Source organism: Myotis myotis, unplaced genomic scaffold (genome assembly GCF_014108235.1).
Source record: "Myotis myotis isolate mMyoMyo1 unplaced genomic scaffold, mMyoMyo1.p scaffold_m19_p_23, whole genome shotgun sequence".
NCBI lineage: Eukaryota > Metazoa > Chordata > Mammalia > Chiroptera > Vespertilionidae > Myotis > Myotis myotis.
In genome coordinates, this window is record NW_023416328.1 from 7125779 (window position 1) to 7138701 (window position 12923).

The window sequence follows — 12923 nt, forward strand, 5'->3', positions numbered from 1 at the left end:
CACTGCCTTGTGCCCGCCCACAGGCAGCATTGATTGATTGGGACGATTTACGCGCTCGCCGCTCAGGCCAAACAATGGAAGATCCAGGTTCCGGGTCTCTTGTGGTTCGGAGGTCCTGGGGCGCCTGGGCTACGTCCCCGGTTCTGGTTGCGTTTCTGGGGCGTCTCTGGAGTCTAGAGGGGCCCTGATTCTAGACGTTGTATCCGCTGGTTAAGCAAAGTGTTAAGCACGCGAGTCTTTAAAAGGTTCCAGGAAGAGGACTGGCGAGAAATAAAGACTCAATGCACAGGGTGCCTCTCCCGGGAAGGGGGTGCAGCGGGGTCTCTGGCCGCCTGCGAAGGGCCTTCCTGGGACAACGGGCCACATGTGAACCCGTCAGGGGATTGGACCGTAGAGACGCTCAGCGTGAACTTCCTGACTCTGATGGTTGTGCAGAAGGCCCTTGTTTATAGGAAATCGCCTCGGAAGTATTTGGGAGGGAAAAAAATTAAAATACTTGGGAGGTGGTAGGGTGTCACCTGGGTGCTGTCAGATCGCTCATGATGAGAATTCTCTGTGCCAGTAACTTGTCTGTAGTTTGCATTGTGATGACTTAAAAAAAAATGTAAACCTCATGCAATTCTAGACATGTCCACAAGGCGGCGCGCTCGGACCACAAAACTGGTTTTACCAGGTTTACCGGTTAATAATGCGGATTTTTTTCAACAGTCACTAGTAATCAATTAAAACTTCCCGCAAATGCTCTTTTTTTTGGCACATTCGACATTTTTATGCATAAAAATATGTATGATGCCGAAAGTGGTTTGGCTCAGTGGATAGAGCGTCGGCCTGCGGACTGAAAGGTCCCAGGTTCGATTCCGGTCAAGGGCATGTACCTGGGTTGCGGGCACATCCCAGGTAGATGTGCAGGAGGCAGCTGATGGATGTTTCTCTCTCATCGATGTTTCTAACTCTCTCTCTCCCTTCCTCTCTGTAAAAAATCAATAAAATATATATATATATATATATTTTTTTAATATATTTTATTGATTTTTTACAGAGAGGAAGGGAGAGAGATAGAGAGTTAGAAACATCGATGAGAGAGAAACATCGATCAGCTGCCTCCTGCACATCTCCTACTGGGATGTGCCCGCAACCCAGGTACATGCCCTTGACTGGAATCGAACCTGGGACCCCTCAGTCCGCAGGCCGACGCTCTATCCACTGAGCCAAACCAGTTTTGGCAATAAAATATATTTTAAAAAAATAAGTAGGATGTTAACTTCAGAGAATTTGACATAGGAAGTTTTGAAGCTTGTTGTCAATACAACAAAATAGCACACATATCAAATCGCATACATATCAACACATGTGCACTGGTACTTGCCATTTCGCTTGCTGGGTTTTAAAAAAGGTTTTGTATATTTGTTTTTTTAAAATATATTATTGATCTCAGAGGGGAAGGGAGAGGGGCAAAGACAAACACCAGCGATGAGAGAGAACCATCAATCGGGGCCTCCTACACCCCACACCAAGGATGGAGCCCACTACCCGGAATCACACCAGAAATCGGATCTGTGACATCCTGGTTCACAGGTCGAAATTCAACCACTGAGCCACACCAGCTGGACAGCGCCAGGTGTCATCGCTGTGCCCAGGAAAGAAACAGGAGCCTTCGCAGGGGGCTGATAACGCTTTATTAACTTAGGGTCAGCACTGCATTTGCTCTGAGGGCGTCTTTCTTGGTGTCGTGGGTTCGATCCACCCCTTTGAGGTGGGGGCCCAGCTCCCAGGGACATGTGGGCTTTGTGAGGACAGAGGGTGGAGCCGGACTGAATGGAAACATTGAAGATCAATAGAAAGTTTAAAGCAAAGGTTACTCCTGGCCCCGGAAGGCGATCCGTGCATTTCCTGGGAAATATTGGGGCTCCCTGTCCACAGGACCCCCCTCAGTGAGAACCGGAACAGGCAGCGGATCCACACGCCCCAACAGGTTCGGCAGGAGGAGGTCCCGCCGTGCCGTCTGGCTTACAGTCTGGGCGGAGGACAGGGGCGGCTGGGCCCTTTGTCACACGTGGGGACGGCCCGTCCCACGGGAGGCTGAGGTTGACCTTGGAGATGCTCAAAGCCCAACAAGAAGGGACGCGAGGCCACGTGCTTGACACTCTGCTTTGGTCCCAACATTCGGTAAACGTGGGGGTCCCAGGCAGAGCCTGAGGGTGCACATTGGGGTCCCGTCCTCACAGGGATGCGGCCGGCGGGTGGAACTCAATGGGCTGTGCCCACGTGCGGGCAGCAGAGCTGAATGAAGAGCTTGCACTCACACAGCCGGTTGGACTTCACCATCTCACAGGTCTCCTCCGCTGGGGAGAAAAAAGGGGGGCCCAGTCAAATTGGGGGGCCGTGGGGCTCCCTGCCCTGAGGTGCCGGGTCCCAGGCCCCGCTCACCATTGCTGCAGGTGGGGTTGGCGACGCGTGAGGCCCGCCTCGCAGCCCAGGCAGTTCTCGTCGCACCTGACCAGGAATTGAACCAGGACCCCCTGGTTCAGAGGTCCACGCTCTAACCACTGAACCACACCAGCTAGGGCTGCAATTTTTTTTCTGCCTCCCCCGCCCCACCCCCATGCTTGTGTCCAAGACCCGACACTGAGAGTACCATCAGGCGGTCAGTGTGCGGGCAGTGGGGCTGCTGTCGCACTGGAATGGAACCCGTGAGCCACAGCACGGCCCACAGGTCACGAACAGTGCTTTGCAGGATTTGTGTTTAAAAGGTGCCCTTTTCTTTTCTTCTCCATAGCGGGTAAAACAATATTAGAAGGCTTATGAGTTTTAAAAACAATATGTATATTTATAAAATTGTAAACCTTTTCCAGTTCGTTCCCAGGCAGCATTCCTGTCCTCAGGGTGTTAAGGTCCAGGCCGGGCAGGGGTTCCTGTGAGGGACTCACTGTCACAGGGCGTCTTAAGCGACTTGAGCGACGCCAGCGGGTCCAGGTCACCCTGTGGAGGGAGAGCAGACACCCCCTGAGCCGCTGTGCACGGGGATGCCTCGGAGGAGGACCATCCTGCCCCGTCCTTCCCGCTCCGGCGCCCGATGCGCTTCCCGGGAACAAGCTGATGAAGGCACTGGGGCTTCTGCACCCTCCCCTCTTGGCCGGAGCAGCTTCTCCACCCACAGCGCCGATGGCTTTAACCAGCGCATCAGACCCACAGCGAGCTGGCCTGCGGGACTGACATGGCTCAGGGCCCTGCACTGTCTGGGAGGGTAGAGGTTACACTGGTCACCTCTCCACTGTGACAAATGTGAGCAGACGCCTGTGGTGGCGGCCGAGGGAGGGGCGGGGGGAGGTGGCAGAGGCGGGAACGGGGCGTCTGTACTGGTGTCAACAAGAGAAGTAGGAACTTGGATGATACACGTTTCCTTCCTAGGAGCTAGGAACAGAGCCAGCTGTTCAATAATTACTCTCTAAGCTGCTCCAGGAAAAACAGAACGACCAGAGAAAGACAGACGGAGCGCACAGGAGTGAGAGGGAGCAAGAGGAGGGAAAACATGAAGGTGAGTGAGACAAGTCCGCTCCAGGAAAAGACGACAAACTCAGATCCGCCAGGAAGCACAGCGAATGCAGAGCCGGGCCATCTCCCTGGAGTCAGATTCCAGGCGGACTTATCCCACCACATGATGGGATAAGCATCGACCTAGGAACCAGGAGGTCACGGTTCCATTCCCGGTCAGGGCACACACCCTGGCTGTGGGCTCCATCCTCAGTGTGGGGTGAGCAGGAGGCAGCCGATCAGTGATTCTCTCTCATTATTAATGCTTCTACCTCTCTCCCCCGCCCTTCCTCTCTGAAATCGATTTAAATCTATTTTTTGGGGTCAGACTCTTGTGCTGCAGTATTTGAGTGACTAGTTGTGTGCGCCCCGAGATGAGATGGAAAAGGTCGGAAACCGCTGGGCGAGCCCGATGCCAAGCTAAGCTCTCACCTGCACGAGGAAAGCTTCCTTGTTTCTCACCTTCAGAGGGAACGTGGAGGTGGCACTGGCAGCGGGTAGGGCGCTCACCCTGGGCACCAGACGCGGCCCCGGCGGCCACTCACCAGATCCTGTTGTTGTTCACCAGGAGGGCCTTCAGTCTCCGCAGCAGCGGGAAGCCGTCCAGCTTCCGGATCTCATTGTCAGAAAAGTCGATCGCATCGAACTGGTCTAAGGTCGCACCCAGGTTCTCGATGACAGGGATCTTATAGCCTGTGAAACGGAGAGGAAAAAAATCCCTAAGTATTAGTAAAACTAAAAGGTGCTAAAGCACATTAGCAGAATTTCCCAGTAATTTAATTTAAAAAGCTAGCATTCATTCAGAAAGTGTTTCCCCAGGCCCAGCCAGTGTGCTCGGTGGTTGGCATCAGCCCATGGCCCAGGAGGTCTTGGGTTGCAGGTTCGATCCCCTGTGGGGGCGTGCAGGAGGCAGCAGACCCATGATGCTCTCTCATCATGGATGTTCCTATCTCTTCCCCCCGTCCCCTCCCTCTCTAAAATCCATGGGAAAATAAGGATTAATAAGAAGATGGGTAGAACGACCTGGCTTTGTCCGAAAGGAGTCTAGGCCAGAAGCTCAGGCAGCAGCAGCTGCGCCGAGACCCCGTGGTCCCTGTGGGATTGGATCCCGGGCACAGACTGGACCAGCTCATCCCCGAGGCGGTGGCTCTTCAGGGTCTTCCTAAGTCCCTTCTGATTTACTGGACAGACAGCTGCCTGTCCCTCCGACTGCTGTGTTGTTGTCCATCTTCACCCTAGGACGCTTCCCCATTGGTTCTTAGAGAGAGTGGGAGGGAGGGGAGAGGAGAGAGAGAGACATGGATGTGAGAGAGACACAGGAATTGGTTGCCTCCTGCACAAGACCCGACCCGTCCCGGATTGAACCTGCAACCCAGGAACCTGCTCTTCACCTGGAATGAACCCCTGACACTTCAGTCCACCGGCCGACGTTCTAACCACTGCGACACCCGGCCAGGGCCAGAACACTTTGCTTTTTATGAACTTCCGTTTGGTGGAGAAGGGGTCATTTCCGGGCTCACTGACTACTGTGCTCACTGCCTCCGGGACATCGCCGCCATCTCCCAAGTAGGAAATGGGCGGGGCGTTGAGGATGCTCATTGGGGTGCGGCCGTGGCCGGGAGGTGCACTCTAACCTTGGCTGGGGTTGCAGCAGCTCCGGATCCGAATGGTTCAGTGTCCGCACTGACAGGGGGGTCACCAGATGACGTGTCTGCGTGAAGGGGCCCGGGGCCGCTGACGCGGCTAAGGAAGCGCGGGGAGCCGGTCCTTCACTTCCTCCCTAATGGCCTCGTCCGCCCCCTGTGGCCAGAGCCCCCGCGGGTCTCGGGTTCGATCCCGGCCCGGTCAGGGCATGTGCGGGAGGCAACCAAACGATGTGTCTCTCTCACGTGCATGTGTTCCTCTCCCCCCCCCCCCCCCCCGCTCTCTCTAAAAAAGAAAAGTAAAAAAAAAGGACTAGCGCGCGCCCTGCCCTCCCTCTGACGCTATCACTTTAACGTGTTTCCTGGGAACCAGCCGCTCGCTCTCGAGCAGATCAGACTGAGAAACGGTCCCACGAGGCCGAACCGAACACAGGCCCACGGACACGGGTCGGGCAGCAATCCGAGTCCCCGTCCCCCGAGCCGGCCGTGCACGGAGCCCACACGACAGGCCCGCGGGCCCGGCGCCAGCCCCCGGCCTCTCCCCCGACTCACCCCGCAGGTCCAGCTCGCGGTCCCGCACGGCGTTGGTGTACTGCGCCGCCTGCTCCATCAGCTCCGCCGTCAGCTTCACCATCCTGCCGCCTCCCTGCTCCCGCTCCGCGGCGCCGGGTCTCCCGCCAGACAGACCTCCCGGGGTGGCTCAGGCCCGTCACCAGACACACTTCCCTCTGTGACCCGCGCTGGGCAGCAAACGACCACTACACGGCCTGCCCGCGCCCGCAAACGACCACTTCCGGGCGACCCGAAATCCTTCTGACACACTTCCGGACTAGCCCCGACTAGACGCACCTCCCGGCATGCCTCGCGCCCCAGTCGTCACACTTACCGGCGTACCTTACGACCGACGCAAAGACGCACTTCCCAGCATGCCCGGCGTACACGCCAGACACATCTCCCGGCATGCCCCGGGTCGATGCCGACACACTTCCCGGCGTGCCCTGCGACTGACGCAAGACGCACTTCCCGGCATGCCCCGCTCGCCGCTAGACTCGCTTCCCGGCGTGCACCGCGCCAACGTCGACACACTTCCGGTGTGCTCGCGCCCAACGCCAGGTACACATCCCAGCGTGCCCTGCGCCCTGCAATAGGCAGCGTTAATTGATTGGGACCATTTACGCGCTCGCCGCTCGGCGCCCAGGCCCAAACAATCGAAGAGCCAGGATCCGGATCTCTTGCGGTTCCGAGGTCCTGGGGCTCCCGGGCTAATTCCCCGGTTCTGGTTGCGATCCTGGGGCGTCTCTGGAATCTGGAGGGGCCCCAGATTTGTATCCGCTGGTTAAGCAAAGTGTTAAGCACGCGAGTCTTTCAAAGGTTCCAGGAAGAGGACTGGCGAGAAATAAAGACTCAATGCACAGGGTGCCTCTCCCGGGAACGGGGTGCAGCGGGGTCTCTGGCCGCCTGCGAAGGGCCTTCCTGGGACAACGGGCCACATGTGAACCCGTCAGGGGATTGGACGGTGAAGACGCTCAGCGTGAACTTCCGGATTCTGATGGTTGTGCAGGAGAAGGCCCTTGTTTATAGGAAATCGCCTCTGAAGTATTGGGAAGGAAAATAGGGTGTCACATGGGTGATGTCAGATCGCTCAGGGAGAGAGTTCTCTGTACCAGTAACTTTTCTGAAGTTTGCATTGTGACGACTTAAAAATAAGTTTAAACCTCATGCAATTCCAGAGATGTCCACAAGGCGGCGCGCTCAGTCCACAAAACTAGTTTTGCTTGCCATTCCGCTAGCTGGGTTTTAAAAAAGGTTTTGTGGGTTTTTTTTCTTATGTTATTGATCTCAGAAGGGAAGAGGGTCAGAGTGAAACACCAATTTTGAGAGAGAATCATAGATCAGCTGCCTCATGCACACCCCACACCCGAAATGGAGCCCCCAACCGGGGCATGTGCCTGACTGGGTTTCCAACCGCGGGACCTCCTGGTTCATAGGTCGACACTCAACCACTGAGCCACACTGGCCGGAGTGTATTCTGTTGTTTTAATGGTCTCCTCTGCAATCAAAGCTCAAAAGAACGGAGACAAAAAAGGACGTTTTCCAGGCACTCGAGACTCCGGGAGGGACTCTGATCTCGAACCCTCACCCTCAGGCTGTGAACCTGCAGCCACGGGCAGGCTGCCCCCAGGACAGGGTCCTCCCAAAGCACTAATTTCTCTGCCTCCTGAGGTGCCTCCTCTAGGCTTCCTGCCGCAACCCCACTGACCTGACAGGCCATCCCCAACCGGAGCCCTGCAAGCTGGACCCAGCTGGCACTGTTTTTTTCCTTTAAAAAAATTTTTTTTAAATTTATTTCAGAAAGGAAGGGAGAGGGATAAACATCCACGATGAGAATCACTGATCAGCTGCCTCCTGCACCCCCAACCGGGAATCCAACTAGGAATCGGACCCTTGACCTCCCGGTTCATAGGTCAAAGCTCAACCACTGAGCCACACCGGCCAGGCAGCACGCACGTGTAATCGCTGTGCCCAGGAAAGAAACAGACACCTTCGCTGTGGGCTGTTAACGGTTATTAACTTAGGGTTAACACTGCATTTGGTCTGAGGGCGTCTTTCTTGGTGTCATGGGTTCGATCCACCCCTATGGGGCCGGGGGGGACCCCCCCCCCACTGCCATACGCGCTAACGGGTCTCTTGTGGTTCTGAGGTCCTGGGGCGCCCGGGCTACGTTCCCGATTCTGGTTGCGTACTTGGGGGGTCTCTGGAGTCTGGAGGGGCCCTGATTCTAGAAATCGCCTCCCAAGTATTTGGGAGGAAAAAATATTAAAATGTTTGCGAGGTGGTAGGGTGTCACATGGGTGATGTCAGATCGCTCAGGGAGAGTTCTCTGTGCCAGTAACTTGTCTGTAGTTTGCATTGTGATGACTTAAAAAAAAATTTAAACAAGCCACATGCAATTCCAGAGATGTCCACAAGGCGGCGCGCTCGGACCACAAAACTGGTTTTGCCAGGTGTACCGGTTAATACTGCGGATTTTTTTCACTCGTCACCAGTCATGACTTAAAACTTCCCGCAAATGCTCTTTGTGGCACGACATTCGACGTTTTTAGGCGTAAAAATATCCATGATGCTAACACCTTCAGCAAACTGGACATAGGAAGTTTTGACGCTTGCTGTCAATACAACAAAATAGCACGCATGTCAAATCGCATACATGTCAACCCATGTGCACTGGCACTTGCCATTCCGCTTGCTGGGGTTTAAAAAAGGTTTTGTAGTTTTGTGGTTTAGAATGTTATTGACCGCAGAGGGGGAGGGGGAGAGAGACATCAGTGATGAGAGTCATCCATGGGCTGCCTCCTGCACCCCCACAGCCAAGGCCTGTGCCCTGACCGGGAATGGAACCCCGCGACCTCCCGGTTCACAGGTCGAAGCGCAACCACTGAGCCACACCGGCCGGGCTGCACCCACGGGTCATCGCTGTGCCCAGGAAAGAAACAGGAGCCTTCGCAGGGGGCTGTTAACTTCTTTATTAACTTAGGGTCAGCACTGCATTTGCTCTGAGGGCGTCTTCCTCGCCGTCATGGGTTCGATCCACCCCTGCGGGGGGCCCAGCTCCCAGGGACACGTGGGCTGCGGGATGGTCCGAGGGGGGAGCTGGACACAACGGGGACGCCCAAGCTCGAGAGAGAGTTTAAGGCAAAGGTTACTCCCGTCCCGGGAGCCGATCTGTGCATTTCCTGGGAAACAGAGGCGCCCCCTGCGTACAGGACGCCCCTCGGGGAGAACCGGAACAGGCAGCTGACGACCGCCGGCCCCACACAGGTTTGGCAGCAGGAGCTCCCGCTGGCCCCGCGGGCTCGCTACCGGGGACCCTGCTCGGAAGACTCTGCGTTGGGAAAGGGGGGGGGGTGGCGGGCATTGGGGCCGGGGGACCCCGAGACCCGGGACGGGCAGCCCCTTCCCCTCGGGGCTGTGGGCTGACTTTCTGGGGCGTCGCGGCCATTTCAAAAGCCACGGACGTTGCAGAAATAGACCCCCCCACCCGCCCCAGGGCCCCGAGTTCACGCCCCCAAACCGGCCTCCACGGCGGCCGGCTGAGGTTGACCTTGGAGATGCTCGAAGCCCGGTGAGAAGCGACGGGGAGGCCACGTGCGTGCCGTTCGCTTTGGTCTGAAGATTCAGTAAACGTGGGGGGTCCCAGGCAGAGCCCGGGGTGCCCATCGGGGTCCCCGAGGGAGGCGGCCGGCGGGCAGAGTTGGAGGGACGTTGCCGTAGGGACACCCCTGGGGGCCGCCACCCTCCAGGCCGGCAGCGCGCCCTGCAGGCCCTGGCCCCGCGGGAGGTGAAGCTGTCAGAGGCGGGCGCCGCCCCGGAAACGGGCTCTGGCCCTCAGTCTGCAGACGGGCGGTCGGACGGACGGACGGACGGACGGACGGACTGGAGCGGCCGGCCCGCCCCTACCCGGCCCGCAGGCACGTGCGGCAGCAGAACTGAATGAAGAGCTTGCGCTCACACAGCCGCTGGGACTTCACCATCTCGCAGAAGGTCTCGTCCGCTGGGGAGAGAGGGGGGGGCCTGGTCAGACTCGGGGGGCCGTGGGGGGCCCTGCCCCGCGGTGCCCGGTCCCAGCCCCGCTCACCGTTGCTGCAGGTGTGGTTGGCGACGCACGAGGCGCCCAGCTGCGTGAGGCCCGCTTTGCAGCGGCTGCAGTTCCGGCTGGAGCCCTCGCAGCTCAGGCAGTTCTCGTCGCACCTGTCGGGGGACACGGAGGGGACAGGGGTTCCCGCGGCCGGATGGGGACCGGGCCGGCCGCTCCAGGAGGTCCCGGGTCCAGTCCCCGTCGGGGCACAGGCCCGGGGTGCGGGCCCGATCCCCAGTGCGGGCCGTGCAGGAGGCAGCCCATCCATGATTCTCTCATCCGTGACGTTTCTCCCTCTCCCTCTCCCTCTCCCTCTCCCGTCCTCTCTGAAATCAATAAAAACAAATAAAAAGACGGCGGGCGGGCACATACCTCCGGCAGACTCGGTGCGGCAGCCCGGGCATGGCCTCGGGGTAGAAGCCCTCGCCGCAGGCGGGCACACACTTCCAGTCCTGGAAGTGGAGGTTGCTGGCGCAGTGGATGCATTCCTCCCTGCTGGGGCCTGGCGGGGGGGAGAGGGGGAGAAGGAGCCGACATCAGGGACAGCCCCCCACCTCCCACCCCGCCCGCTGCCGCCTGAGAGCCGGGGTCCTGGCCCAGCGACCCGAGGCCACGACCTAGCCAGGTCCCAGGTGCCCACCGTGTGCCCGCGCCGGGCCCTCCCCATCCTCACCCTCTAGGGGGCAGCACACACCCATTTCACAGATGGACACACGGAGGCCTGCGCCAAGCTCAGCACAGCTCCCCACAGCCCCCCCAAAAAAAGAAAAAGAGAGAAAAAAAGAAAGGAAAAAAAGGAACCAAAAAACCAAACAAAAAAATATATATTTAAAAAAAGGAAATAAAAAATGGACAAAAGTTCGTGGGCCCTGATTCCAAATGCTTCCTTTCCCAACAGGCCCTGCTCCTGCGAGAGAGCCGCCCCCGTCTGGCTCCGCCCACGTGAAATGGGGCTGGACCCCAATCGAACCCTGACCTCCTGGTTCACGGGGCGACGCTCTAACCACCCAGCCACACCGGCCGGGTCCCACAACCTTGGCGTCTTCCCCAATTCCAGCCTCACACCTATAAACTGTAGCCCTCACCCCCCCCATCTTGGTATTTGATGCCACAAACCTCACAGCCGCCCGGAGGTCCTAAGGCTTCCTCAGGCCCCAGAGAGGGGAGCCACCCACCCACCGGGGAACCGGGGTTCCAGGACTGCGGGCCCCATGCCCCCCGGCACCCGGCCGGCCGTGCACTCACCCACGCAGGTCTTGCAGGTGGGGTGGCACTGCCCGCATCGGACCAGCTCCGAGTCGAAGTAGGTCCCCGGCTCGCAGTCGGGAATGCAGCTGCCCCGAGCGAGGCTGCCGGTGGGAAAAAGAAAAGGCGGTTAAAAACCATTGCGCATTTATTGATTTCGGAAAGGAAGAGAGAAGGAGAGAGAGAGAAGCATCCATGATGAGAGAGAATCATGGATCGGCCGCCTCCTGCACACCCCCAACTGGGGACCGAGCCCGCAACCCGGGCCTGTGCCCTGACCAGGATTCGAACTCGGGACCTCCTGGTTCACAGGTAGATGCTGAACCCCTGAGCCACGCCGGCCGGGCCCCGGTAAAATGTGTTCAGAGGAGACGTGTGTGGAGCGGAGAGAAGAGAGAAGACCAGAGTGTGATGTGGACAGACGCTAAACCTTTACCCTGCAGAGGTAGCTTTCAGTAAAAACTGGCCAAGACACGGCGATTCAAGTATAAACGCGAAAAGGAAAAGAAAAGCAGGAACAGGTGGCCGTGCGGAGGGGGGAGAGGGGGTCCCACCTGAACCCCTCCTTGCAGACGGTGCATTTCTCGGGGTCGTCAACGCACTTCTGACAGCTGGGGTGGCACTTCAGGCATTTTCTCTGGCCTGGAGAAAAGGAGACGGGGGTGCGGTGGGGGGGAGTGGGGAGAATGGACGCGATCCAATCCGGGCCAGCGAGCCCGCCGGTGTGGGAAATTCACCCCAGAGAGGGGACCCCCGCCCACCCCAGTGAGGCGGCCGACTCGTCACTTCTATGCCCAGCGAAGCCACATGCACTTTTTCTTCTTAATCTATTCTTTTATTTTTAAATATATTTTTATTGATTTCAGAGAGGAAGGAAGGGAGAGGGTGAGAGAGAGAGAAACATCAATGAGGGGAGAGAATCATGGATCGGCTGCCTCCTGCACGCCCCCTACTGGATGGGGATGGAGCCTGCAACCCGGGCATGTGTTCTGACTGGGACTCGAACGGGGACGTCCTGGTTCATACTAGTAGGCCGACGCCCTAACCACTGGACAGCACCAGCCGGGGCCGCACTTACTGTCCGACGCGTAGAACCCGGCGGGGCAGGGGTTCACGCAGGTGCTCGTCTCCTGGTGGTGGAAGAAGCCGCGGCGGCAGGACAGGCACTGGGTGGGGCTCCGGCCCGAGCAGGTCTCGCAGCCCCTGTGGCACCGGCGGCAGCGTCTGGCGGCCGCGTCCCCGAAGTAGCCCAGGGGGCACTCGCTCACGCACTTCCTGCCGGAGCCAGAGCAGAGGGCACCTTCTCCCTCAGCCACGCCCGCGCTCTCCACCCGCAGCCCAAGTCCCACGGCCAAGGCCCTGCCCAGGAAGGGCCTGAGCAGCAGGGACCTCAGCTGCCCCCCAAAACCCCCAGCACCCCAGGAAACAAAGGCCCCGGGGGAGAAGATTAAACCGTGAATGCCCGTTGTCCTTTTTGTTCTCCTAAATAATACATTTTTATTGATTTCAGAGAGGAAGGGAGAGGGAGAGAGAGAGAAACATCCATGAGGAGAGAGAATCATGGATCGGCTGCCTCCTGCACGCCCCCCACTGGATGGGGATGGAGCCTGCAACCCGGGATGTGCCCTGAGCGGGAATCAAACCGGGACTTCCCCGTTCATAGGTCTATGCTCAACCACTGAGCCACACTGTCCAGGCATCACCAGGATTCTTTTCAAACTAGTGGCCCGGTGCACAAAATTTGTGCACTCAGGGGAGGGGGTCGCCCAGCCTGGCCTGTGCCCTGTCACAGTGCGGGAGCCTCTTGATTCATCGCCCCAAAGAGGTAGGCCCCGCCCACCCATCTGGGGCTCCTCGATGGATTGCCC

General features: G+C 58.3%; 2 protein-coding genes, 1 long non-coding RNA gene and 1 other non-coding gene across 12 annotated transcripts in view; 1 reads left to right on the plus strand and 3 right to left on the minus strand.

The window, feature by feature from the left end:
* Positions 1-1653: 1653 nt before the first annotated feature.
* LOC118679258 (U2 small nuclear ribonucleoprotein A'-like) lies at positions 1654-6022 on the minus strand. Of its 3 annotated transcripts, none has more exons than XM_036355807.1 (5): positions 5727-6022; positions 4077-4224; positions 2844-2979; positions 2428-2519; positions 1654-2342 (listed from the first exon to the last, which is right to left on the minus strand). In XM_036355807.1, the coding sequence occupies exons 1-5, from the start codon at positions 5806-5808 to the stop codon at positions 2327-2329; spliced, it is 474 nt and encodes a 157-aa protein (XP_036211700.1). In that variant the 5' UTR covers positions 5809-6022; the 3' UTR covers positions 1654-2326. The 3 variants fall into 3 exon arrangements, with proteins under 3 accessions (XP_036211700.1, XP_036211701.1, XP_036211702.1); XM_036355808.1 differs by having other exon boundaries at positions 2428-2493; positions 5727-6021; XM_036355809.1 differs by lacking the exon at positions 2428-2519 and having other exon boundaries at positions 5727-6014.
* LOC118679291 lies at positions 2605-2729 on the minus strand. The gene has a single exon (XR_004975201.1). It is a non-coding gene; the product is annotated as a small nucleolar RNA SNORA54 (small nucleolar RNA).
* LOC118679259 lies at positions 2974-8105 on the plus strand. The gene is made up of 2 exons (XR_004975191.1): positions 2974-3282; positions 3409-8105. It is a non-coding gene; the product is annotated as an uncharacterized LOC118679259 (long non-coding RNA).
* Positions 8106-8678: 573 nt separating this feature from the next.
* The window catches only part of PCSK6 (proprotein convertase subtilisin/kexin type 6), a 54378-nt gene continuing 50133 nt past the window's right edge, over positions 8679-12923 (minus strand). For 3 of the 7 annotated variants that reach the window (XM_036355800.1, XM_036355798.1, XM_036355799.1), the window contains 6 exons: positions 12134-12330; positions 11610-11697; positions 11056-11159; positions 10183-10312; positions 9811-9923; positions 8679-9726 (listed from right to left, as the gene is read on the minus strand). In XM_036355800.1, coding sequence (XP_036211693.1) covers positions 9629-9726; positions 9811-9923; positions 10183-10312; positions 11056-11159; positions 11610-11697; positions 12134-12330 — 730 coding nt within the window. In that variant the 3' untranslated portion in view covers positions 8679-9628. Of the gene's footprint in view, positions 9727-9810; positions 9924-10182; positions 10313-11055; positions 11160-11609; positions 11698-12133; positions 12331-12399; positions 12538-12923 lie in introns of those variants that run through there. The other 4 variants (XR_004975190.1, XR_004975187.1, XR_004975189.1 and 1 more) reach the window with 3 other exon arrangements.